General features: G+C 40.8%; 6 protein-coding genes across 9 annotated transcripts; 2 read left to right on the plus strand and 4 right to left on the minus strand.

Annotated features, from left to right (window-relative positions):
- Positions 1-380: 380 nt before the first annotated feature.
- Positions 381-3,894, minus strand: LOC130701050 (protein Wnt-8b-like). The gene is made up of 9 exons (XM_057522997.1): positions 3,540-3,894; positions 3,431-3,464; positions 2,355-2,470; positions 2,140-2,291; positions 1,941-2,083; positions 1,736-1,875; positions 1,113-1,273; positions 826-985; positions 381-758 (listed from the first exon to the last, which is right to left on the minus strand). The coding sequence occupies exons 1-9, from the start codon at positions 3,605-3,607 to the stop codon at positions 698-700; spliced, it is 1,035 nt and encodes a 344-aa protein (XP_057378980.1). The 5' UTR covers positions 3,608-3,894; the 3' UTR covers positions 381-697.
- A 37-nt stretch (positions 3,895-3,931) lies between these two features.
- On the minus strand, positions 3,932-6,333 carry LOC130701055 (F-box/LRR-repeat protein 15-like). The gene is made up of 6 exons (XM_057523006.2): positions 6,037-6,333; positions 5,801-5,974; positions 5,621-5,710; positions 5,491-5,561; positions 5,289-5,420; positions 3,932-5,222 (listed from the first exon to the last, which is right to left on the minus strand). The coding sequence occupies exons 1-6, from the start codon at positions 6,244-6,246 to the stop codon at positions 5,042-5,044; spliced, it is 858 nt and encodes a 285-aa protein (XP_057378989.1). The 5' UTR covers positions 6,247-6,333; the 3' UTR covers positions 3,932-5,041.
- A 324-nt stretch (positions 6,334-6,657) lies between these two features.
- Positions 6,658-9,512, minus strand: LOC130701080 (zinc finger and SCAN domain-containing protein 12-like). 2 transcript variants are annotated; one of them, XM_057523034.2, is made up of 7 exons: positions 9,205-9,512; positions 9,010-9,143; positions 8,735-8,920; positions 8,556-8,669; positions 8,327-8,477; positions 8,064-8,204; positions 6,658-7,210 (listed from the first exon to the last, which is right to left on the minus strand). In XM_057523034.2, the coding sequence occupies exons 1-6, from the start codon at positions 9,352-9,354 to the stop codon at positions 8,067-8,069; spliced, it is 873 nt and encodes a 290-aa protein (XP_057379017.1). In that variant the 5' UTR covers positions 9,355-9,512; the 3' UTR covers positions 6,658-7,210; positions 8,064-8,066. The 2 variants fall into 2 exon arrangements, with proteins under 2 accessions (XP_057379017.1, XP_059353364.1); XM_059497381.1 differs by lacking the exon at positions 6,658-7,210 and having other exon boundaries at positions 8,028-8,204; positions 9,205-9,511.
- On the plus strand, positions 6,833-8,293 carry LOC130701058 (chymotrypsinogen A-like). Its single transcript, XM_057523008.2, has 6 exons — positions 6,833-6,968; positions 7,047-7,200; positions 7,269-7,367; positions 7,424-7,521; positions 7,581-7,762; positions 7,824-8,293. Exons 1-6 carry the CDS (start codon positions 6,845-6,847, stop codon positions 7,986-7,988), a joined length of 822 nt encoding a protein of 273 aa, XP_057378991.1. The 5' UTR covers positions 6,833-6,844; the 3' UTR covers positions 7,989-8,293.
- A 620-nt stretch (positions 9,513-10,132) lies between the features above and the next one.
- On the plus strand, positions 10,133-11,211 carry LOC130701059 (uncharacterized). Its single transcript, XM_057523009.2, has 2 exons — positions 10,133-10,935; positions 10,997-11,211. The coding sequence occupies exons 1-2, from the start codon at positions 10,215-10,217 to the stop codon at positions 11,095-11,097; spliced, it is 822 nt and encodes a 273-aa protein (XP_057378992.1). The 5' UTR covers positions 10,133-10,214; the 3' UTR covers positions 11,098-11,211.
- Positions 11,212-13,689: 2,478 nt separating this feature from the next.
- On the minus strand, positions 13,690-22,271 carry LOC130701054 (uncharacterized). Of its 3 annotated transcripts, none has more exons than XM_059497380.1 (8): positions 21,894-22,271; positions 20,080-20,124; positions 19,007-19,104; positions 18,689-18,870; positions 18,134-18,161; positions 16,114-16,198; positions 15,045-15,347; positions 13,690-14,484 (listed from the first exon to the last, which is right to left on the minus strand). In XM_059497380.1, the coding sequence occupies exons 2-8, from the start codon at positions 20,120-20,122 to the stop codon at positions 14,315-14,317; spliced, it is 909 nt and encodes a 302-aa protein (XP_059353363.1). In that variant the 5' UTR covers positions 20,123-20,124; positions 21,894-22,271; the 3' UTR covers positions 13,690-14,314. The 3 variants fall into 3 exon arrangements, with proteins under 3 accessions (XP_059353363.1, XP_057378988.1, XP_057378987.1); XM_057523005.2 differs by having other exon boundaries at positions 15,045-15,353; XM_057523004.2 differs by having other exon boundaries at positions 15,045-15,356.
- Positions 22,272-23,213: the final 942 nt, after the last annotated feature.

Below are 23,213 nucleotides of genomic sequence, written 5' to 3' on the forward strand. Positions count from 1 at the left end.
TAACTGAGACAACACGCTCTTTATCAACTGTTGCTGGATAACATCGTCAAACTCAAATGAACTAGCTACTAGACGCGACACGCATTAGTTCAGATACATGTGATAAAATTTTCCGAGCAAATTATAAAAAAGCCTAAAAAACAGATCTGTACTAGTTACCCTTTGAGTAATCTTGGACCCTAAAGTAGCATTTGATCCTTTGAGACGGTCGAAGCCAAATACGAATAATGCACGTACATTCCTTCGTACGAAAAATATAGCTTTAAATGATCATTGCACAATTCACGACCACGATTCGTTTCAATTCCGTTCCGATTGTAAGATGCCAAGACTATTATTTTGGAACCAAATAATGAAATCAAGCCGGCACATGATACGTGTTGGCAGGAAAGCTTGTAAAACAAATTCATCGTAAACAAAGGCAACAATCACGACGAAGTAAGCAAAATAACGGCACATATGTTCGGTTGGGCAAGTTAAAAGGTGTCCTTCTAGGTCCTATTTCATTTTCTTTTTAACATAGGCCTACAGACTCTAAAACTGATAGGAAATTTTGTAAGCCGGCCATCTGGAATATATACATTTTGTCTCTAAAGACCAAGGGGAATTTTTCATTTTATCAGTGAAATATATCTGTACATTTGGGATGTCTTCGATTTATACTATGGCGTTCGTTGATTGTTGTGGAGATGACACGTCAAGCACAAGAATAAACAGTCTTGTTTGTGTTGCACGTTTGACACTGGACTTGACAACACCTAGCCAAGAAAGTAAAGTACAATTTCTCTGCCAACAAGATATTGAAATACAACCGAATGTGCTTACCACTGGAAAGTACAGTTGCACGAAGTCAGGACGGAGATGACGCGCTTCTTGACTTTATGGCCGCAGTTCTTGCACAGATGGATGCAGCTGCGTCGTTGAGAGGCCGACAGACCTTTACCTTTGTCTCTAGAGCACGTCCGCCCTTTCGTGCCACTCGTTCCTATAAAAGCAGAAAATATATAGAACGTTACATCTTACATAATTAGAATTAGAGAATTGAAAAATATTTTTCTCCTGTACAGTTGGAGATAAAACGTAAACGAGTTTAGAGGGAATGAAATAAATACCAGCCGTAATGTTGGCTCGACAGAAATCGGGCGACAGTTCCAAATAGACGAGTGTTTGTGGCGAGACGCGCAGAATTTGCGAAGAACCCGATGAGGTCTTGGCGCCGTTAGCTGATGAGCTGCTGCCGTCGATCTGAAGGATGCCATTGCTGTAGCCGACCCTGTTTACAAGACAAACAAATGGCAAAAACAAAACAAGATTTAACCAGCTGATCATTAATGTTCATTGTCAAACTTATCATTTTGTGGAGTTATAAAAGAATAGCGACATGATATCCCTTATCAGAAGCTGACAATAAACAAAGGTCTGCAAGTATCAATGTGCTTCTGTCAGGATACATGTGCCTTATCCCACACCCAGCCGGTAATAAAACAAATGATAAAAAGGCGACCCAATATCTGGACCGATTGAATGGGTGATGGCGTCGCAAAACTTGGCCACCCGATATCATTCACACTTTGAAACCTTTGTGTTTATATGTGCACGATTCCCTGTAGACGACTTTGTTCTTGACCCCCCCGTCATCATGACTGGCCATCTTGAAGTCGCCTATAGCCCTAATGAGAGTCTGGGTCTTCTTTCTTTTCTTTTTGTCCCCTTCCCAAATGTTTTCCCTTTTTACCTCGCACTGGTGTCATACTGTCGTTTCAGGGCCTGGCCGACTGTTCGGAATGGAGGCAATTGGATCCAACAAGTCTGCATGGCACACGAGCCGGACACTCCATGGCACTTGCACGCTTGGTGCATTGAATGTCGAACAGCCTGTTTGCAATGAAATATGTCAATAGAACATGTTGCTTGGCATTTGGAACTAATGGGTGTCCTACCAAACGGCCAGCGAAATTGTTGTGCAAATTAGCTAAAGCTTGGGCGTCTTGGCCTGATTCGAGTGAATCCAGTACCCGAACAGAGTACTGTTCGCCCATTTTTATGTTGTCACTGCAGCCTCCCCATCGCCACGTGCTGGATGCTGAAAAAAGAAATTTATTTTATTTTCTTTTCAAAAACGAATAACAAATAAATTACGAGATTCGTTTGGATGCTGAGAAGAAATCGTAGCGCATCCGCATCCTTCCAGTTGGCCACGAGAGCAGTTACGCGTCAACGTGTATGTGATTCCGGCGGATAGAAACGAGTGAAGAGCCGCCGATTCTCGAATCAATGAACGAAACACTTTCCTATAGTTACAAAATACCACGAATTAAATAACTTAACAGACGAACACGAATGATAAGTCTTACTTCTTGGTGAAGGCGCTGCGTGGACATGCCCAACGTTCCCACCTGAATTGGTGAGAGCATTCCGCCATGGCTAGTTCAGCACCGGCCGCCACTGATTCCGCCATTCCCAAATTGATCTAAATAAACAAACGAGCAAATGAGAAGAGTTCTCTTTGATTGCGTAGGTTTATGTGATTGCGCCACTATTTTCCACTGCAAGTAATAAGACAAAAAAAAGCGGAATGACGTAGCACAATTTAGCGACGACACTGTCGACGGAGTAGTATTGTTTATATGAAATAGAGTGGATAGAGAAAAAACACACGAATTTGTGCTATTAATACGATAAAGACGATTGGGACTTTGGAAAGGAGGAGCCTGGATATCATCTATCCGGGAGAAAAACAACCTACGCAATCGTTCGCGGATCTCGCACGCCAACGTTTGTTATGATGTTTATTTCTTCGTCGTAGAGTTCATAAATCACTGTAGACGAGCGACGACAAACAGTCGACACATACTTGGAAGGAGAAGCAAATAGTAGAAAAAAAAAAGTAGACAGTTTGCCCTCCTCCGCATCAGTTTGTTTCATGTGTTAAAGCAAACGGATAACTTCATTTAAGAAATATGGAAAAAATAATAAATAAAAATCAATCGTCAGTCGAAATAGAGTGAGAAAAAAGGTGATGCTGAAAGACGAAAAGACATCGTCAGGTAGAGAGCGCAATCCCCAAGTGTAAGTTTCCGCCCGCCTATTCCTCGCTTTTCCGTCCTCGGAGTCTCTCGGCACAGCCCTTCGGTGGCACGAGAAAAAAAACCTTATCCATCGGGGATTTGCTAAAATGACCCACCGTCTATTCTAGAGTCCATTTCCGCCGAGATTGACTTAATGAGCTTTCTAGATCTGGCTCCCTTTTATTTCTCCCTTCTCTTCGGTGATGATAAACAGCTTCGTCCCGCCGCCTACGCTAACAAGAAACTATAAGAAAATTTTCTCCTTCCGGTGGCGCCGGACTGTCGGGCCAGCAAGAGCGGTGCATCTTTGAAAGGGAAACCCCCCCAAAGGATAAAGATTTTAAAGTGGCAATAACACTTACCCTAGTGCTGGTCATCAAAAGGTTATTCCAAGACCTGCAATGTAATATAATAAATGAATTCAGTAAAGAAATCAAGTACTTTAGTAAAAATCTAGCAACAATTTCATACCAGGCCGATGAAGAAGCGAACTTGCACAACAGCAGCAATGCATAAAAGCATGGAATCAAACAAGACATCGTGGATGTGTTGGTACTTGTATCACAGTACCAGTGTGGAACAAGAGACTAGGATGTCTTGGCACTGCAGCTGGCTGACGAATAAAAGTTTAAACGCTGTGCTGGAACACGAATATTAGCGAAAGAAGAGAACGTGTGCTTGTCATTGACTCGACAGAAGCGATAGATACACTAGAACTAGACTTTTGTGGTCGGGGTCGACTAGACTTCTTCTTCTCCATCCTCTTGGCTCAAGCGGTCAAAACTCCTCCCATTTTCTTTCCTTCAGTCCAAAAAGGTGAAAAAATGCTGATACAGTATTAGAGGATGAGGGAAATGTGGGAGGAGGAAAACAGGACTATCGGGCAAGCGGCAATTATCCCTTCCATTCAATCCCGGAGCTTTGATCCGATTTTGGCTTTGATGGTGTTAAGAAAGAGAAATCCATGTTTTTTGATGGTTTTTCTCTTTCCTTAAATTTCTTTTTTTTTAGCGCTTCTAGAGTCTTTTGTCCATTCTTGATTTAATACTCTTAAGAATGTCTACCAACAAACAGAGATTCCTCAGCCAATAACCCCAAGACAAACTATGCTTCACGCTATTTGAACCTTTCGTACTTCTAACAAACCTAATTGGATTAGTTACTTTCCCCTCTCCTATTTTTTCTACGCATCTACTGGCAAAACGGACTTTTGCCCGGAAATAGCATTTGCGCGACGTCACAATAACAACAAACTGTCTAAAACAGCAACAGAATCCAATGGTACCCAATTTCGCCTGTCATTGTCTAATACCTTCCCCATCTTATTTAGGAAATCCTGCTGTTTTTGAAAAGCACGCCACAAACAACTGCAGATTGCCATTACATGAGTCGGATAGTAAAACTAGCTGTTAACAAACATTTACAATAATACAATTCTAAGTGATACCCACGAACGCCGGCAAATTCGCAAATAGATATTTTATTAACACACGTTAACCTAAGAAAGAAAATAATCTACCTGCCCAACATTTTCCTATTTTCAATATCGAAAATGAACTTTAAGGGATTTCACGGTAGGGACAAAGAACGAACACGATTTAGGCAATCGTCGTAGAAGGGAGAGGTATCGAGGATTTTCTACAGACTTGATAGAGTCGAAATGTAATCTATACAAAGCTTGCTATTCAAGCTTTAGCTAGGTTTACACAGATTGAAAGTTTTTTAATCTCCTATGGTGTCAGAGAACGGGACCAATAACAAAGGAAAGGCGAAGAGCAAGGGGGGTCAGATAGTTCACGGGAATGTCCTGATTTGGCAAGAAAAATAGGAAACATTGTGGTCCGACTTACAACTTAAGGATAGTCAGTTCCGTTTTCATAAGAACATTACACGCGATAGATACTGCATCTGACCAAAAATTAAGGTATAGTAATACTCATGAAGGTAGGAATGCAAGTCTCTGCTGAAAAAATTTAGAGCGGAGTCCGTGGCCACGTTTGAATCTGATTCAGACGATGTAATAAGTAAGAAGGATATTGTACCTTGTCGATCCAGACTCCACGTAATCTCAAGCTGGACAAACCACGCTCGCTGACCTCTGGACAACCATCCACCTTCAGCGTTCGTACTGTGTGACAGTACTCGCCAAATTTTCTGCAAATCAAAACAAGGTATTTATCAATAATGAACTTTGATGAAGTGTTATGTATCACAGCTTACTTGATTCCAGAATCTGTGATCCTGCAACATCTGCTTATGTCAAGGTAGATTAGTTGTGGGCATGACTGAGAAATTACAATTAGTGTTTCGTCTTGGAGGCAAGATAGATCACTCAGTGACAATGATTTCAGTCTGAAAATATTAAGTAGATTCCAAAAACTCAAAATGTAAGTCATAAAAAATGTGTATGATTATATTGTACTTTGGTTGTCTTTTAATGAAACAGACAATTGATGCTTCACTAATCCCTGTGCAGCCACTAAAGTCCACTACCTGTAGTAGAAAATGATTCTCTTATCTACTGCTTAACAGTGTTACTTACACTGAAAAACCTTGATCGCTTCTGGATAATGAAAGGCTAAAATTTCAATAGCTCCTATGGTTAACCAAAAGCAGTTCTTCAGCAGGATATTTTCCAATTTCTGAAATTTGGTTAGTGATAGTACATTAATATCTGTAAACATCACCTGAAAATTGCTTTGTAAATAACTGATAAGAAAGCAATTACTTACTTTGCAATTAACAACCAGTGGCTGGAGGGCTCCATTCCTCAGATTACTATTTGATAGGTCCAGATGAGTTAAATTGTGATTATTTTGGAGAATATTCTTTATAGCTTCATCACTGAATGCATTGGAATTTGAAATTTTGAAAAATTGTAGACTGTGACATTGGAGAGGCAAAATCTGAAATACACAATACTAAGTAAAACCATGATAATTAACACAAAAAGCCACAGAAAAAATACCTGACAGAGGGATTGTGGAAACACTTGGTGATGTGAAACATCGAGGTACTTCATATATTTGAAATACTCATGGACTAGAAAATAGGTTTGTTTACAGACAATTCGAAAATGCAACCAGTCCGTCGGTGAAAGATAGCCTATGATTTTCAAAATAATATCAGTCCCTGGTAAATCCAGGAGATGCATTTTGAAAGGAAGGTGCGCTTTCATTTTTTCTTCACCACGGTCACATTTACGAACAAATTTAGACACTACATTCACTTAGTGTAAACAACTTGCTTAAATGATTCACCACTGTTGTGATTGCAAAACAACAGGGCGACCTTACATTCACTAAAACGCGGGATCCTGTGCGTAATCGAAGGATGCAGTAAGTTGTATTCTAGCTTTGCTCATGCTCTAAAAATAAAGCGCGCGCTTTTTGAAAGTAAGTTTTAAAAAATATCAGTTTTATATCCTGCAGTATCAACGTTCACTTAATATGTTGCCATCATAACAGCTGTGTACGATACATCACAAGGACATGGACCCAACACCTGTGAAAACGGAATCTGGATAGGTGAACCACATGGCGGAAATACGTCACAAAACGCTCCAGTGCTGAAAATGAAAACAAAAAAAGAAGTGAAAACAGAACTTTTTATTCAGTGTTTCGACCAGACCGGTCATAGTCAAACTTACATATGCAAAATAAAATAGAATAAGAGAGCTTTTATTTGGTCAGTCAACCAACCACTCACACATTTATACAACGACGGCAATCCACCACTGTCACTGCAACACTACGTTTCAAGTAAACAACGTTGTGATGTGCCGTTTCATTTACATCCTTCTCCTTTGGAACTGGGCGACGCAAGCTAATGCAGCTTCCATCGCCGACGTCCCTTCCTTCCGTCCAAGTCGAATAGTCAACGGGGAAAAAGCCCGAAATGGTATTTCTGTCTAAAAAAAATTCACATTCATTTCTTCCGGTGCACATCATCCTTTTCATGGTCTTGATTGATCTGTAGGCGAGGAGACGTGGCAAATTTCTTTGCAGTTATCAACTGGCGGCGTCGGACCAAATAGACAAAGGACAATGTCTCATTTTTGCGGAGGAACATTGGTTAATGACAGATGGGTTGTAACGGCTGCACACTGCGTTTATAAGAAAATGTACATCACGTAAGCGGACCTAAATCAAAAGCAAGGGAAAATAGGAAACAATTTTGATTAGAATTTCATTTTTACAGGTCCGACAACTTATTTGTCGTCTTTAATACAACGAACATGAAACACCCTGACGTTCCTAATATTGGCGTGGAAAAGATCATTTCAGCGGAATACAATGAGTAAGATGCGTTATTTCAATAACTTGTTCCTGCTTATCAATTTTTAAGAATCCCAGGGTGACTAAAGAAAACGATATTGCTCTGATAAAGCTCGAAGCAGCAGTGCCAACGTCGGGCGCCGTTTCACTGCCACCTGCTTCTTATGAAGCCAATGGTAATCGAACGCTACATAATATAAAAAAGACATAACAATATTGCAGTTTACATTACAAGGGACCTGCACGGTAAGCGGTTGGGGCTTCCACAAGGTCAATGCTGGGTCCACACCTAACCATTTGATGGCCGCGAATGTAACGATTTTGACTAGAGAAGATTGCCAAGCACGTTTCGGTTCCCAGTATACAATCTATCCTGGAATGCTTTGTGCTGGTGGTGGAGAGACAGATGCTTGCCAAGTAACTATTGCTAATTCGAATGGTAGTAGATAGTTGAATCATTTCTATTATTTTTAAAAAGGGAGATTCTGGAGGTCCTCTAGTATGCACAAATTCAACAGGTGAAAATGTCTTGGCGGGAATAGTGAGTTGGGGAATCGGATGCGCAACACCTAATATTCCTGGTGTTTACACTAACGTGGTTGAATACGCTAACTGGATTCAGCAGATAATGAAAAACAATTAAGACTCTCAGCTCCACATACCGTCTTCAGAAATTTCTAGCTGTCTCTTCACCAACAATTTATTAGCAATTTGATACTTATTATTCACAAATGACTTGATTTTTTTCTGGATTGTTTGTCGTTTTGTCCTCTTCGTCTTCACTGTCAGACACGGAACTGGCGCTGGATAAACAATCAGAATCGTTTCCTGCATCTACAGCTTCTGCTGCTGACGATTTCTAAAACAATTTCATTAAAATATAAGTACAATTTGGCACGCAATAAAAAGCACTTATTGGCGATATATATGAATAATTGGTTTAAAACAATAAGATTTCTACTGCAATTGTTTAACTATTACCCATCGAACTGAAGAAGACTTCTGTTTGCTGGTCTGAGCTTTTCTCTTCCGGCCTCGACTCAGGGTTTCGGCTTTGGGTAAGAATTTTTCGGCCTGGGTCTGAACCCGCCTTATGTCGAAATCCTGATCAACGCGAGTAACCAGTGTTTGCCTTGGCAACATCAGACAAAAACCATTAAAACTTATTGGAACAGTAATAACAGAAGAAAATTTTTGAAATACAGAATACCTTTGCTGTTCATTTTCTATGTAAACATCATCACTTTTATGAAAAAGATTGTGATTCTCATATGCCCTCTTGTTGAAGAACAGAGCATCACACATTTTACATTTAATGAGTTCCCTGGTGCCAAAGAAATAAAACGAAAATAAGAAAAGAAGATTTAGTTTCCAGTAAGTAAAACTTACTGAGGTAATGCATTGCGTTCCTCCTCCTTATGTTGCCTCTCTAGATGAACTTCAAGGTTGTACTTCATAATATATTCAGACCCACATAAGTGGCAGTAGTAAACACTTTGTGGTTCCTTAGCATTATTGCACTTAATCTTACGACTGGGTGGAGGTGTTTCAATTGCTTTTATAAGTTTAACAACTCTATGATGAGTTGGTTGTGGTGATAGAGGGAAATAGAAATTAAGAGTTTAGGGTAGTGTGGTCAGATTACTTTAAAACAAGCAGCCTACCGATTATGAATTGACTTTGAGTGATACTGTAAAGCAGTGTCATTGTAGAATGTTGCTTCACATTCAGAACATGAATGTAGTCCACTGCTTCCTCCTTCATTTTCATGTGATAGGACATGTTTATCTCTACAATACTAAAGCAAATAATTTTTTTAAAAATTACTAAAATAATTCACTGAAAATAAACTTCAAAACCTTAATAGGAAACTGCATTCCACAGTAGGGGCAATAATGTTTGACACTAGATTGCCTGTGTTTTCGAAATTTGTGCTGTATGGCCGCCGAGACGGTACTAAATTCTTCTACACACTCATCACATGTAATCTTTTCAGCTTTGTCGGCCATTTACTCAATTTAAAGGAATTGACTGACTATACGGAATCTTTTACTGTTTTTAATGAGAAAGCGGTATTGGATGTTTTTTTAGTTAACTTATTGGGAAAATAAAAAGGAAGCGTCACCATCGACCCATTGTCGTTTATACTAGCGCCCTCTGTGATTTCAATCTTAAATTCTAAAGGAACCAACAATTTTGATCATTTCAGCAACCATTGAAAAATTTGGCCAAAGTTAATGTAAATTTTCTTCTTCCTCCCTCCCCGAAATCAAACAAAACTATTTAATTCCATACTTGAGTCCAATCACGTGGTTAAAGATGAATCCGTTTCCCGCACTTTTTCAGCTGTGAAACTATGGTAAATCATAATAGATGACTCTGGATTGTTTTGATTTTTTTAAAGACGACAAGATAAAAAAATGACCTGAAAAACAGTTTTACATTCACGTAGGCAAAAAACGAGCTAATGTGGGCTAATTAATCTGTTGCAGAATTTTTGTTAGTTTCCTCATTTGCAACTTTTACCAACTGAGGAAGAAGTAAGGGAAACTGACTACAGTGGATAGCATGGTGCAGATGATTTATTTACGGCATAAGTGAGACTGGGTGATTAAAGTTTTATGATTGCATTACCAGAAAAAAAAACAACTTTGAGTGAAAAATAACAAAAACTGCTCCTTCATTGCAATGTACAACCAATCTAAGCCAAGCTGAACATGTAGCTCTTTTTTATGTTGGCTCTTTCAGACTGAGTTGGTTGGATATTTGCCCATAGATGGCAGGTATGAATGTCAACAAATTCTGAATAGAGGCGGACAAATTGGTTGATTTGACAGTACGCTGTTATAACTCAGAGCACGAAAATAAAATGGTGCCTAAAAGAAAAGTGAAAACTGAAGGCAAACCATCGGACAAAAAGCAAGGACCAGGAGGCACAACAAAAGTGGAATGCGCCGTACATTCAACATCTGATGATAATTCTGGTTTAGAAGAAGCATTAGATTCTTCAAAGTACTCCAGCAGGAAACTGAGCAGCAACTGGAAAAAATACGACGACGAAGTTAATTTGGTGTCTGAATCGAGAGGTCTAAATTTTTCAGATTTCTCCAAACAAAAGCCAACAACCAGCACAGATTCATACTTTAGGTTTTCTAGTGAAAAAAATTGGGAAGTGCTTGACAAGTTTGATGATTATTTTAAATTAAATGTCAATGATCTATGTAGAGAGATTATGTGTTTACCTCTCCATGAGAGGCTGAAATTAGAACCGTGTTTGTTGACAGCTGAACAAATAGAAATGTTTGACAGTGATGCCAAAATGTATGAAAGTCGAATGAAAGAACCTCTGGCTCCTACTAAAAACATAACTGGGAAGATGTTATCTTTATTAACAACTGGAATTGAATCTAAAGATGAAGCTAAATCCTGCAGCACAGGCTGGCATCATCCAGATGAAGAATTTGCTGACAAGCAGCAGAAGACGTGGGATAACAACTGTGAAAATTTTTTTAGTCTCAGTGGTGTTGAAGAAGAATTAGATTTAATATTAGCAATGCCAACAATGGCATTACCTTCCAATGCACCTGATGGTATGTTACAATTTTTTTACCTCTTTTTTTCATGAGTAATGATTCAAATTTTTTATTCCAGTTTCATCCAACACAGAAGATGTTTCGGAAGAATCATCTGTGATCCACTCTAACCTTGAACTTCAAAACGATTGGCTTGATTCACTGTTAGACGAGGACTGATCCGATTTGAAACCATGGCTATGAATAGTCTTACGAAATGTCTTAAATTTATTCATAAAAGAATTGCATTTTGCTAACACGAAAACAAAGAAAATATACGGGCCATGGAAGTTACTTACATTGATTCTTTCGCAACTGCGTGATCTTCTAACTTTTCTATTCCCATATTTCTCATTTAAAGGATGCAAAACTAAGTTGATTATCAGACCAAGTTTTTTTCTATACACACAAGTATACTATAAAATAAGTTTTCTAGCGTACTATTGTTCCTTTCGTTTTTGACTTCCTTCCACAGTAAGTTGTTGATCCTTTTAGTTTCATACGCAGCAAAAAGTTGGCGATGCGCTTTCGCGTTCCGCCACAAAGATGAATTATGAATGAGTAGACCATGTTGCAGTTGTGATCGTCTCGGGGCTATGTTACTCTTGGTAACCGCGATCGTAACACGACAGCCATATTACGATAACGAGCGGATGCCAGGCAAAACATACAAAACCACTGTTAATACTGAGAAAGCCAGACAAAACATGTTCTATTCCTGTAAAGAATCTGTTAACATTCTACGTAAGTAAATTCTCTTCCGCCAAAACAAATTTGTGTTATGCATCCTTTATGCGAACAGTTAACAATTTTCAAGTGCCCCAGTCTAATGGTTTGCTACGACAGACCACAAAGGTAAGGTACTCAGGGGCGACAACGAGAGGAAAGACATTCAATCGTTTCACGCATTTTGTTAATGGCAGATTAAAAATTACCTGTTCAGAGAACGTTCTCACGAATTCCGTGCGTCTGCAGCGTGGAGGATGAAATAATTGATTACGTGCACAAGGACTTGCCAGACGTATTGAGAGTATTTCTCGATTCGCTTACGTTGGTAGATGACGTCAACAGATCTCGAGTTGCTGCAGCTACGTCAATGTACTACGTTATCTGAAACACAACACTGCACAGCATTCAGTCCCTCGTGTAGCCTAGAGAATTTGAACTTTTGATTCAAGGAATCATAAAAACATAACTTTACATTTTATTGATCCGCGTACACGTGATTCGGCTAGACCGTCACATAACTTGACTCCAACTTGTAATACGACGCCAAGTTCATGTTTATGTTTCAATTTTTTTTTGTAGGCCCGCACATTAACCATTTTTTCCCCCGTCACGTACAATCGTTTGGGATTTAGTAATAGTCCCTTACGCAATTAGACTAATGTATTAAATAGGCAAGTTGCTTTTCGGTTGGACGCAATTCTTGGCAAAGCAAAATGGCTTAGCATATTAGATGAGGTCGTATTTGTTTTTTGTATCTCTCTTCTTTTTTCCATTTTACTAAGATGTTATTTCGATGTGGTGGCATGAAACTCAAATGGCCAGCAGACCGGAGGGAATCGTTTGTCTAAAGTTAGCGCCAGAGTTGATCGCTACAGGCCAATACTCGAGGCGCTTGTTTCAAGTTCCACGCTCTGCCCATATCTGCTGGCCCAGTCCTTGCAAATGCGATTGCTGCTGGAAAGCGTCGCCGGCAACGAGTTCTTCTTGGCATAAACTGAGCAAGATTTGAAGTAGGCCCATGCGTCTGAAAAAAATAGATTGAAAATCGAGTCTCTCGATTTTCTTCGAAAACTGATCCCTATTGAAATGAATTACGCAGTGTCTGGTGATGGTAAGCACGTGCAAGTCAAAACTCCTAACGTATGCATAGTTATACACTGTCAGGGAAGTTTTGTGCAAAGTCTGGGTAGTTGGCCCTTTCGTCATCGATCGTCGTTTGATCAATATCAATCCTGTAGTTACAGTTGCTCTCGTAGCGGTTGAACCACCTAGCCAATCCATCATCCACCGTACGGCAAAGAGGGCAGTACTACTCTAATTGACTATTTCACTACAAAGTTGAAAGAAAACAGGGAGAAGAAAACGTCGCTTTGAGAAATGACATCCGTTTGAATAAAAATGTCTTCCTACCTGCCGTGTCTGTCATTTACTGTGCATCCAATCATCCGCAATCAATTCCGTTCAGCATTACGAGAACTATGCTAATAGTTAGGTAATTCAGGACCGCCGGGTTGGCAACGTGGGCTGCAGTAATTCGCTCGAACACATCAGGTAATGCATTCAAAATGTAACCAAAGTAATCCGTGGGTTGACATCACCCCTTTCATAACACGCGTAGCTCACACCAGCCATGAGGGATGGGAGGTGTTGGATACGGTGCCAATTTTCTGTCACCAAGACAACGAGGTTACGATCGTCAACAGCCATCTCTTCGGTCACAAACATCGGACACGCGGATAGAAACATTTCGGCGAACGTTGCCAACATTGATTACGAGCAGCTGCACTCACGATGATTACGATTACGGTGATCTGTGATAATTTGAAAGCAGTTTCATTAAATTCAATCAATTTGTTAGGTACTATATTTTTCTGTCAATTCCTTTCCTGTTCATAAAAAAATTTGTTTTTTTGTGTGTGTGTTCTTTTTGTTTTTGTTTTTTTCCCATTGTGAATAACAAATCATGGCCGTACAGCACACATTCAGTAACAACGATGAGCTCTATGAATTGAAGAAATAATAGAACGGAAAACACGTAAGATGTGAGCTATTCTGGAGCCGTGCCGTTCTGTTTGCTACTGCCGGGCAAGTTTGTTTTTACGAGGGGCGGAGAGAGACACACTGAATGGAAATACACACATGGCACAATAACGGAATTATAAGTTATTAAGTTCTGCACACACGCCTACACACGCCGTGAAAATGGGTGTCAATCGACAAGGTGAGAAAAAAGAACATGTCGATTTTCAATATTACCTTTCCCTCTTTTTTTTCTAATTAAAAGGTAACACAATTATTTTTGGAAAATTTTGGATGGTTCCTATCGGGAAAGACGAATCGAAGAAAAAAACAAACATGACTCATCACCATGTGACACACATATCGCCTTTAAAAAAAAAGCTAAAAATATCTCATCTAAATAAATAGATGCAAACAACAGTTGCATACGACTGTGGGAGATTTGAAGATTATTCTTCAATCAATGCCAAGACAGAGCGGGGAAAAAAGAGATTATGATGAATGTATAAAGAGAAATACCAAAAATGAATTTGTTGTTGCTATTTTTTTTAAATGGAATAGATTGGCTGATGTACAACATCAATCGATCCGAGTTGTTCACTGCGACGCCGAACGTACACATCGACCATCTCGGATGTCAATAGAAGATTCAAAAGCCGAAATCTCCACCAAAGTCCATGTCGAAATCATTATCCTGACAATCGTCATAGTCTGGATCGTAGTGATGTTGTTGGGAACATCCGCTGCCCATCTGGCGTGTATCCATTGAATCCCGTCCGTAGTATCCATCATCGTAAGCCATGTTTTCCAAATAACCACCTGATAATAAGACGAAGGCATCGAGCAAGAAAAGAGATGAAATGAAGAGACAGTCACGAGCAAGAGGCGAGAACAGAAAAAGTAAACAGTAAGTGATGAGACGTGACGATAGAAAAAAATCTCATTAGTGTCTCGTCAAAGTGTGGCGTGTGTGTGTGTGTGTGTGCAAAAGTGGGGGCTTTGCGAGTTTCCGGAGATCAACCTTTTTCAAACTCTTTGTATAACATGTGGGACGTTTAGAAATAAAAAGAAAGGAATCTTCCCTTTTTCTTTTCTTTTTTTTTTTTTTTTTACCTCTCGAAGGCAAGCAAACATTCAAACTCGATAAGAATTCAGAACATTCTTCGTTCCCAAAAAATCCAAGGGATCAAGACAAGGATTTCTAAACCTTTCTCGGGAAAAAATAAACAAAAAAAAATAAATTCAAAAAGAATTTCCTCTCCTTTTTTCCCTGCCCTTGACAAGACATGTTTAACAATAATGGAAGACATGCGAAAGAGATTGGATGAAAAAAAGAAAAAAGAAAATGGTAGCAAGCCAAAAAAAAGAGGAAAACTCACCGATGATGGACTTTTCGGGCTTGTTCCAGCCAAGGCCGTAACCCCAACCCCAATGGGCGAATCCTGTAGCCAGCATCATTCCCGTGGCTATTTCGCCCAGCGAAGAGTTGACGCTCGTATCCTTTTTTTTAATTGCCGCCGTAGCGGCCGTGATGGCGGGAACGACGGGTCCCGTTGTTGTTGACGCCACAACTCCGCATCCATGGCCGGAAGCGGCGCACAAACAACACGGTTGATGACTGCCAATCACGTCAACTTGATCCTGCTGTTGTAGGTGCTGCTGTTTTTCTATGGCCTTAACGGCTGCAACTGCTGCGTTCACGAGACATTCACGACAAATATTAACTCGTCAAACAAAGACAATAAAAGAAAAAAGTTGGGCGACACACGCGGACACGTTAGTGCGCTCGTCTAGCTATCCAGTGCTATGACTGTGCCATATATCAACGAATGTTTGTTTCGGCCAACCGGAAACAACTGTACACTAACCCTCCTCTTCTCCCCCCTGCCCACCACCACAAAGATGAAAAGCTGTTGACGAACTCTGCCGGCCCAGTCACGAAGGTCTCCGTGTAATACCGGAACAGCATAAGTAAAGAAAAAAAAAAAGTTTTCATTGCGAGTTGCCATCATTTGGAATCGAGTCACTACCAACACCGACGACACTAAAAAGAGAGCACCACAGAAACCTAGGGCTCAATATAAAACACGATACTCCCCATTAAAAATGCTCGCGAGTTAACTAGCGTCTGGCGCAAAATTTAATTACATCTCAGCCTGCCTTTAGCAGAAATTCGGTGCAAATCGATGCTCAGAGTGCTGCATTGGCTGCTTGTGAGCGTCATCATGTTGCGTCGTTCGTCTTCGATTACATCTTGCATGGTCGTAGACCGCAAGACGAACAAAAAGAATTGACTCGTAGATGTTTGCGTCTTGGAAACCAGCCATGCCCAATTAAACCCCCCCCCCCTTTCCTTCCACGTGCGGGCTGTGTATAACAAACCCATATCTACTTGTATACAGACGAACCCACACAGGGAGAGACAGACATAAGGATTGATGTACTCACGCTGCAGATCGATACTCTCGTAGATGTTGGACGTTATTTCCTCTACTGGCTCACCATAAACAGACAGGCCGGGCGGGATCGGCAACTGAAAAGGAAAATGGCACTGTTATTATTATTCTTTCACTTTCATGAATATCAATGATCAAACTGCGCAGTGAATAATGCTGACGGTGTAAAATGCTGATTTTTTTCCCCCTAGCCACTCTCGCCGGATTGAGGTGATTCAACCAAAAATCGTCGTACATAAGACACGCATCGCCTATATATGCTAATTCCCAGTTTCGCCTTTTATGACGCGCAGTTTCCTCTATTTAGCGGACCTGTCTGTGTTTAGATCAATATTTCACGAGAGAACTGCACAAGAAATACGGAGAGACATCGAGATGGTTAGCCAGGAATCGCGCATATTGGTTATCAAAGATATGCTGTAGGGAATTAAATAGGAGGGAGAGTGCAACTCAGAAAAGGCAAAAATCATAATAATAAAAAAATGGTGAAGGAAAGAAAAGCGGAAGCTCGTTTCGTGGGCTGGGTCTATTGATCCGATCACACGCTTGATAAATATGAAACGGTCTCATTTTCCATTTCCTCTTTTTGGCTTCGGCGTCTGGTGATACAACCCATCTCTTTCTCCTATTATCCTATAGAACTTCTTTATCGAAATGATTGACTCGATGGCTCCCGTAAAGCCATGACCGGAAAGGCAAAATATATGCGCGCGGACCCTATCAATACATTATGTATTATAAACTATGTCTATAGAGTTCTAAAAATTCAAAATTATTCATTGAAATTCGATCGTTTGAAAAGGAAAGGAAAAAAAAAAAAAAAGAAAGGGAAGAAATGTTGACAATACTATTGTCACCATTTTGCCGATTCGACAGGATATTTCTCGGAACAAAACAAAAGACGACACAAGTGCATTGGATCGAAAACGAACGTCTGCAAAATGAATTCCTTTCTTCCTTTTTGAAGTGCGGCGATAGACACGGGATGAATCAAAGTTGGTAACTTTTCGACACAGCACACTTTCTGTTTTTGTCATCACGCACAGCTTTTCGCCGTTTTCATCGATCGCTGATGAATGTCTATAGACTTGCAAGTCAAAGGAGACGAGAAAAATCATGAAAAAATGCGCACTCTCTCTCACTCGTGTGAGAGGTGGAAGAACACTTCATGATAGATGTCTCCTGATTAGACGGAAGGCAGTCTGGGCTGGACGGCCAAAACGATGGATTGGCCCGGATTGTCCAGCTCTCATCGTGTCTCTCAGGATGTGCCTCTCACCACTAGAAGCCTTGCTGATGGAAGGACTTCATCTTAGAGACTTTTTTTCTGATGGGGCTTACGTATCGACCGCCACATTCCCAACTCGCTTACCGTCAGCTTCCCCCCCTCCCCCCCCCCCCAAAAAAAAAGTAGAGAAAAGAAAAATATCAAAACGAAAAGAAGAATACATCTTTTTTGCCCAGTTGTTGCCATGCCCGCCTTCCGTGTCCACACGCTTTTGATCGTTACCGGAACCCTATATAGCTCACTGAGACGGCCATATCGCGAACTCTAGTTCAAAGTGCGGGTCTGGCGCTGTTTTCGAAGTCAACAAGGAGAAGGGAATGAAAACAGAAACGAAAGGAGAAGCAAAAGTGGGAAATAAAACAATCATTCTTTTCTGCCCTCTTTATCTCACGACCTGGGCTGTTAGTAGCAATCGATAAGAAATACCCCCCACCTCCATTTTCTTTTTTGTTCAGGTAGCAGTACATAACTCTTGGGACTGGATTCAATCAGGAAAGTGATCGAAATTTCCGCTTCACGTTCGTGCACAATACCGCCATTCTTTTTTTTATTCAATAAATATTTCTTACTATTAAGAACCGAGTCTATTTTTTTTTTTACCGCTGAAAAGTTTTCAGCCTCCAATTATTTCACGTCGTTAGGCGATTGACGGTTGATTCAATCAAACAAGATTTGGGGAAGTGATTAAGTCATGCAAAAAGCCGTGAAACGATGGCCAACTTACGGTATTGCTGATGGCAGTCATCCAATCGCTAGCGTGGAATAAAGAGATAAAAAGAAAACGACATTTTTTCTTTTTATGAAAAAGAAAAGAAATATATGAAGAAGGAGAATAGAATCAATCAAGACACATTCGGGAGCTAAGGTTGAGGGAAAAAAAGGGGTGTTCAAGTGGCGCTTTAGAATAGCGAAGCCCGAACAACTTCGCACAACTCGATTTTCCCATGAAAATAATAAGAATAATAATAAATCAAAAAGGCGTCGACATTGCAAGAGATGGATGGAAACACATTTTGATTGGGCGCTACTCCAGGAAAATGCATTCCATTATTCATTCGCATATTGTAAAAAGCTAAGCAGTTCCGGCTTCCTCCCCACATAATACAAAAATAAATAAAAGAATACAGATTGCTTTCTTTTTTGAAACCCTGGAAAGCTTCTTGCTTTTGTACGTGTGATTTTTCCCCTGGAAAACTAAGTGCTATCAAAGTTCATAGGAATATCCCAATCAAGAAATAGCCGGACAGAAAAAGAGAAGAAGAAGAAGAAGAAGGATTACTTGATCTCATCCTCGGACTTGGCGACGAACCAATGGACTTTTTGCCGGTTGGGCGTGCCGAAAGCCATGACCTGCCGTACGGTGCAGCCTTGTGGTAGACTGCTCGGCCGAGGATGCGGGATGCGGAGCGTGTATTCGCCCATGGCCATCAGCTCGGGAGCTTCTTTCAGCATCAAGGCTCCCTATAACAAAAAAAAAAAAAAAAAAAGAGAGGAAACACGTAATACGTACATGAACATTGCCAACGTAATCAATTGCCAATCCAAACCTTAAAAAAATGATGATGATAGTAATAATAAAGGAAACAAACAAAATTACCTCCGGGTCGGAGCGTGACTTGTCCTTGAACCAGGCCATCGACGAATCCTCGTAGAGGACGATAAACTCCTCTCGCCAGTAACGGCTGAATAGCCGACCTATACGGCGGGGGGAGGCCGTAAAAAAATCAATCCGGGAAGAATATAAAAATACAATATTAGCCTACACCGCGAAAATTCAATAAATATGAAAAATATTGAAGACGGAACATAAATTTCAATCGCTCGCTCGCTCCCACGACGCATGTTAGCGGACCCCCCACCCCCGTTCCGTAGTAAATCTCACGAGAGAAGGCCAGTTGAAGCGGAACAGATGATCAAAAGGCATCGCGTTAAATCGATTCTGCTTCTCCTCTTCCACTCTCTTTAGTTTTTTTTTTCTTCTTCTTCTTTTCTCCTCTCTTATTCGGCAGACTTAATACGTAAAGACGAGTTATGCTCGCCGTTATCTTGGCCTCCCCGGTGGTGGTGCATCTGGACTGCGCGCATTGATCGAACTGAAATAAATAGCCAAATTTGTTGGCAACATCAGACAAGGATGCATCAGTGAATCGTCCACTCAAGCGACGCTCAAGACGATCCCCCTTGGTGAGTTCCTTCCCCCGCGCGACTCTAAACCGACGAGTTATAATTTGCCGACATTTTCCCTACCATCGCCGTATAATGGCGTTACCAACATTTGCAAGCTCCAGTCGATAACTTCAATCAGTTTTCCCCTAACCTTGTCGAATATTCACACACCCGCCATTTTAGATTCGGGAAATAAGCCTATTTATAACTGCGGGATAACGGTTAGCTATTGAATAACTGCTCGAGCAGCAAATGTGCCCCGTTTTCTTTATGAGGTTCCTCCCCGAGCATAAGAAAAGCGGGTTCGATTTTCCTGCAAGTCATTGAAGCTGCTGGCAATGACACGTTCCCAATCAGCAATAGTCAGTGTGTGAGATGATCGAATTAAAAGATGTAAACACACACACACACACACACAAAAAGAGGATGGAAAGATGAAAGGGGAAAACAAAATACATCCACACGCAATCTACTGAAAGATAAATGGCATTCGTGATTACTTACGTTTGTATCTCAGTAGGTAGCCGCACTTCAATGCTTTCGTCATGGCTGCTTCGTCGAAGCAGAGAAAAAGAGAAAACACCCACACAAAAAGACAAAAATAAATTAAATAAATAGATACAAATAAAATATGATTACTGAAAGGATACTGTGCGACGCGAGTTAAACGGGATAGCATCGTTTCCTGATTCTTAAAGACGGATGGTGATAACTGATCAATAGCAACAGAGACGTATAGGCCACGTTAACACCCGTGTCACGCAAACGAAAAAAACAAAAATATATGGTCAACAATCTCGCCACCAGACAAGGACGTCGTGTCATCGATCGATCAAATGCCGACACAGATATGAAAACTGGCCCCCCTACGCACGATCGTTGCATTCATTTCTATGGTGTGCGAGCACAGAGACGAAAAGAAAAGGAGATACACACACACACAAAAAAAAGAGGTAACATCCGGTTGTTTGATTGGACGACGGGTCGGACAAGATGAAACCGCTCTAAGGGATACCCCGAGTAATACGCTATCCTCTCGAACTTCCTCCCTGAGAGTATAGGGAATCCCTTTTTTTTTGAGTTTGGCGGTGATGGAAACGGAACATGAATCGATGATGAGCTAGTCCTCTATTTTCTTTTTTGCTTTCAAATGTAACAAAAAAAAATAACAAGATAGTGAATGCATTTTGCTTCTATGAATCATCGGGGATTCTCCTCTGGAAGAAGGGGGAAAAAAAGAGGGGAGGAGATCGATATCTGATTGGTTGCCAGCTTCCTATCTCTTTTTCTTTTATAAAATAAACCAAGCGATAAAAGAAGCAGACTTAATTGATAGGTCTATCCAAATTTCGTTTCCCCATTTTCTATTCTGAGCGGATTGGCTTCCGACCGTGGATTCGACACAATGAATCCCCCCCCCCCTGGTCCTTCGTCCGTCAACCTCTTAAGTTGCAATGGTGAAACTCTGTTCTTCATCGTTCACTACGTTGATTGGAGAAGAGCTGAGAGGTTTTCGCATTTCGTCTTATTCGCAACACGACGGAATCCTACATCAAAAAACGCGTACCCGTCCACTAACGAGGCCCACAGCTGAGCGAGTTGATCGATTTAATGAGAAAGTCAAGTTTGAAAAGGAAAAAAAAAGCCGAACCACGAGTATTCAAAATGTAAACCCTCAAGAAGTTTGTCAAGTCGCAAGAAATTGTGGCAGTCGTTCTGAAGTTTGCCAATTAAACGCTGATGCTCGTCGTGATAAACGGGAATTCCGCTGGAAAAAAAGCGTCTACAAAAAAATAAAAGGTTGCTTAACTCTTAGCTCCTTACGTCTCGCCCTGCCATCCATTACCCGCGCACACGGAGTGAAAATATCTAATAAAAACCTGCACCCGAATAGCGTTAAGTAGTGCCAGTATACGAAGCACTGCACTCACATCGTTAATCACCATTAAGAAAAAAGCCACGAACATGTGCGCAAAAAAAAAAAGGGAAACATTTAACTCCTCCCCCGTCTTTTTTTAAAGCCAACGTGACCTCTGCTTCGCAACCACATTTCATGGGCTTTCAAGAAAGACAGATGAATCTCAGTTTCACACATCCATCAATTCTTGGATCATATCGCGCATAATTGCATAACGATTTCTAAGCCTACAGGGATTTGCAGGGATGGGACTTTCAATGAATATAATTGCCTCACGCTTTAAATCTCTTTAAAAATACACGAGCAAAAACTTCAGTCCCTAATTCTTTTACAGCTTTTCTAAAGATTTCCTTAACACAATTGTAAGACCAGATTTAGAAAATAGCACGAAGTTTCTTACCTTTTTTTCTTCCTTTCTGACTGGACGTTTCGTTTGATCTCCTTCGTCTCTATCGACCCAGGGTCAAGCAAAAACGTTACTTGGGCAGTCAGTCCCTGCTCAAGGAGCCGTTGAGCGGGCGCCGGACAACAGGTACTCGCCGAACTAGTTGGTTTAGAAGTTGGGGGATAACGTGAAAGCGTCAGAAGGAGAGCGCTCCACAGCCAGCACTGCCGTCTTTCAAGCGTCGCCGGTAGCTTTTTCAATGTAGCCGAGGTAGACGGTAGTAGGAGCGCCGGGTGAATGAGGGAAAAAGACCGACATACTCCGCCTGCGCGATCCTCCATTCGCCCCATCCACGGTAAATGACTTCCACGGGACTAAATGGATGTCGACTTGAAGCATCCAGCAACCAAAAACAAACAAACAAATACAACAAAAAATAAATAAATAAATAAATCAGCAAAAAGCATTAGCAAGCAGGAAAAAATAAATAAATAAAAAAATATAATATACTCACACAAATCCAATCTCAGTGCCTTTATCATGGTAAAAATGGACGGCGACAAAGGAGAGAGCAATTTTCCTTAAATTTTTTTTTTTTTTTTTTGATAAATGCCTTCAATCGATAAAGCGATGCGGGTTGAACGTAGCAACACTGACAGATCGCAAGATGAAACGCTGCAAAAAATGCAAAGATCAGTGAAACGTGCACAAATATACTACCTTCTTTTACGTACCGATTTTCAGAGATGCAATATCTTCACTGTTTACTGTGTATCTTTGTTTATTTTCCTTTGTTCTCTAAACGCTTCGCATCCAAGTTCTTCTCGTCGGGTTTCTAGATGTTAACCTTCAATGACAAAAGATAAAACTGAAAAAGAAAAAATAAAGTGACGGTTTATGCCTTAGCGGTATTGGATAATGGCGCTCGATTGACGTAACGCATCGACGCTAATTAGGCCTAGTAGTGTGTGTGGCTGTCTGCATGACAAAAAGGATGTGAGTGGCACATCCATTGTGAGGGTTAGAAGGGTGGGGAAAAGTAGGCATGATTGGTACGGACACGGACCGTTATCGTCCTCGGCAAATTACAAGCTCTACTTAACAGACTTTGCCTTTGAGACTGGTGGTGAGTTAGTGAATAAGAAAGCTAAATCGAAAAGGCGGGTCTTCGGGGGCAACCAGTCTGAACAGCGGCTGTGATCCATGCCAGAGCCCCGCAGGATCAGAGAGAATTGAATGACAAGTCTGCCGAGTTCACTGCATACGATTTAATTTCATTAGATGGCCATATCACATCCGACATATCGGCTGATCTTTTGACGAGATGACGGAATT

This window comes from Daphnia carinata, chromosome 10 (genome assembly GCF_022539665.2).
Source record: "Daphnia carinata strain CSIRO-1 chromosome 10, CSIRO_AGI_Dcar_HiC_V3, whole genome shotgun sequence".
Classification (NCBI taxonomy): Eukaryota; Metazoa; Arthropoda; class Branchiopoda; order Diplostraca; family Daphniidae; genus Daphnia; species Daphnia carinata.

What these genes read in the sequence shown, in the direction of transcription:
- LOC130701050 (XM_057522997.1), bottom strand. Translation starts at nt 3,607, where the DNA reads ATGTCTTGTTTGATTCCATGCTTTTATGCATTGCTGCTGTTGTGCAAG. An exon ending in ACAATTTCGCTGGCCGTTTG is followed by an intron (nt 1,876 to 1,940) that starts GTAGGACACCCA and finishes CATTGCAAACAG; the next exon opens with GCTGTTCGACATTCAATGCA. An exon ending in TCGAGCCAACATTACGGCTG is followed by an intron (nt 986 to 1,112) that starts GTATTTATTTCA and finishes CTGCTTTTATAG; the next exon opens with GAACGAGTGGCACGAAAGGG.
- LOC130701055 (XM_057523006.2), bottom strand. Translation starts at nt 6,246, where the DNA reads ATGAAAGCGCACCTTCCTTTCAAAATGCATCTCCTGGATTTACCAGGG. An exon ending in CACTGGTTGTTAATTGCAAA is followed by an intron (nt 5,711 to 5,800) that starts GTAAGTAATTGC and finishes ACCAAATTTCAG; the next exon opens with AAATTGGAAAATATCCTGCT. An exon ending in ATCACAGATTCTGGAATCAA is followed by an intron (nt 5,223 to 5,288) that starts GTAAGCTGTGAT and finishes TTTGATTTGCAG; the next exon opens with AAAATTTGGCGAGTACTGTC.
- LOC130701058 (XM_057523008.2), top strand. Translation starts at nt 6,845, where the DNA reads ATGTGCCGTTTCATTTACATCCTTCTCCTTTGGAACTGGGCGACGCAA. An exon ending in ATTTCAGCGGAATACAATGA is followed by an intron (nt 7,368 to 7,423) that starts GTAAGATGCGTT and finishes TAAGAATCCCAG; the next exon opens with GGTGACTAAAGAAAACGATA. An exon ending in TGCTTCTTATGAAGCCAATG is followed by an intron (nt 7,522 to 7,580) that starts GTAATCGAACGC and finishes TTACATTACAAG; the next exon opens with GGACCTGCACGGTAAGCGGT.
- LOC130701080 (XM_057523034.2), bottom strand. Translation starts at nt 9,354, where the DNA reads ATGGCCGACAAAGCTGAAAAGATTACATGTGATGAGTGTGTAGAAGAA. An exon ending in GAATGCAGTTTCCTATTAAG is followed by an intron (nt 9,144 to 9,204) that starts GTTTTGAAGTTT and finishes TATTTGCTTTAG; the next exon opens with TATTGTAGAGATAAACATGT. An exon ending in TCAAAGTCAATTCATAATCG is followed by an intron (nt 8,921 to 9,009) that starts GTAGGCTGCTTG and finishes AACTCATCATAG; the next exon opens with AGTTGTTAAACTTATAAAAG.
- LOC130701059 (XM_057523009.2), top strand. Translation starts at nt 10,215, where the DNA reads ATGGTGCCTAAAAGAAAAGTGAAAACTGAAGGCAAACCATCGGACAAA. An exon ending in ACCTTCCAATGCACCTGATG is followed by an intron (nt 10,936 to 10,996) that starts GTATGTTACAAT and finishes TTTTTATTCCAG; the next exon opens with TTTCATCCAACACAGAAGAT.
- LOC130701054 (XM_057523004.2), bottom strand. Translation starts at nt 20,122, where the DNA reads ATGACGAAAGCATTGAAGTGCGGCTACCTACTGAGATACAAAC. An exon ending in CTACCTACTGAGATACAAAC is followed by an intron (nt 19,105 to 20,079) that starts GTAAGTAATCAC and finishes CCCGCCGTATAG; the next exon opens with GTCGGCTATTCAGCCGTTAC. An exon ending in CGAGAGTATCGATCTGCAGC is followed by an intron (nt 15,357 to 16,113) that starts GTGAGTACATCA and finishes TCGTGAACGCAG; the next exon opens with CAGTTGCAGCCGTTAAGGCC.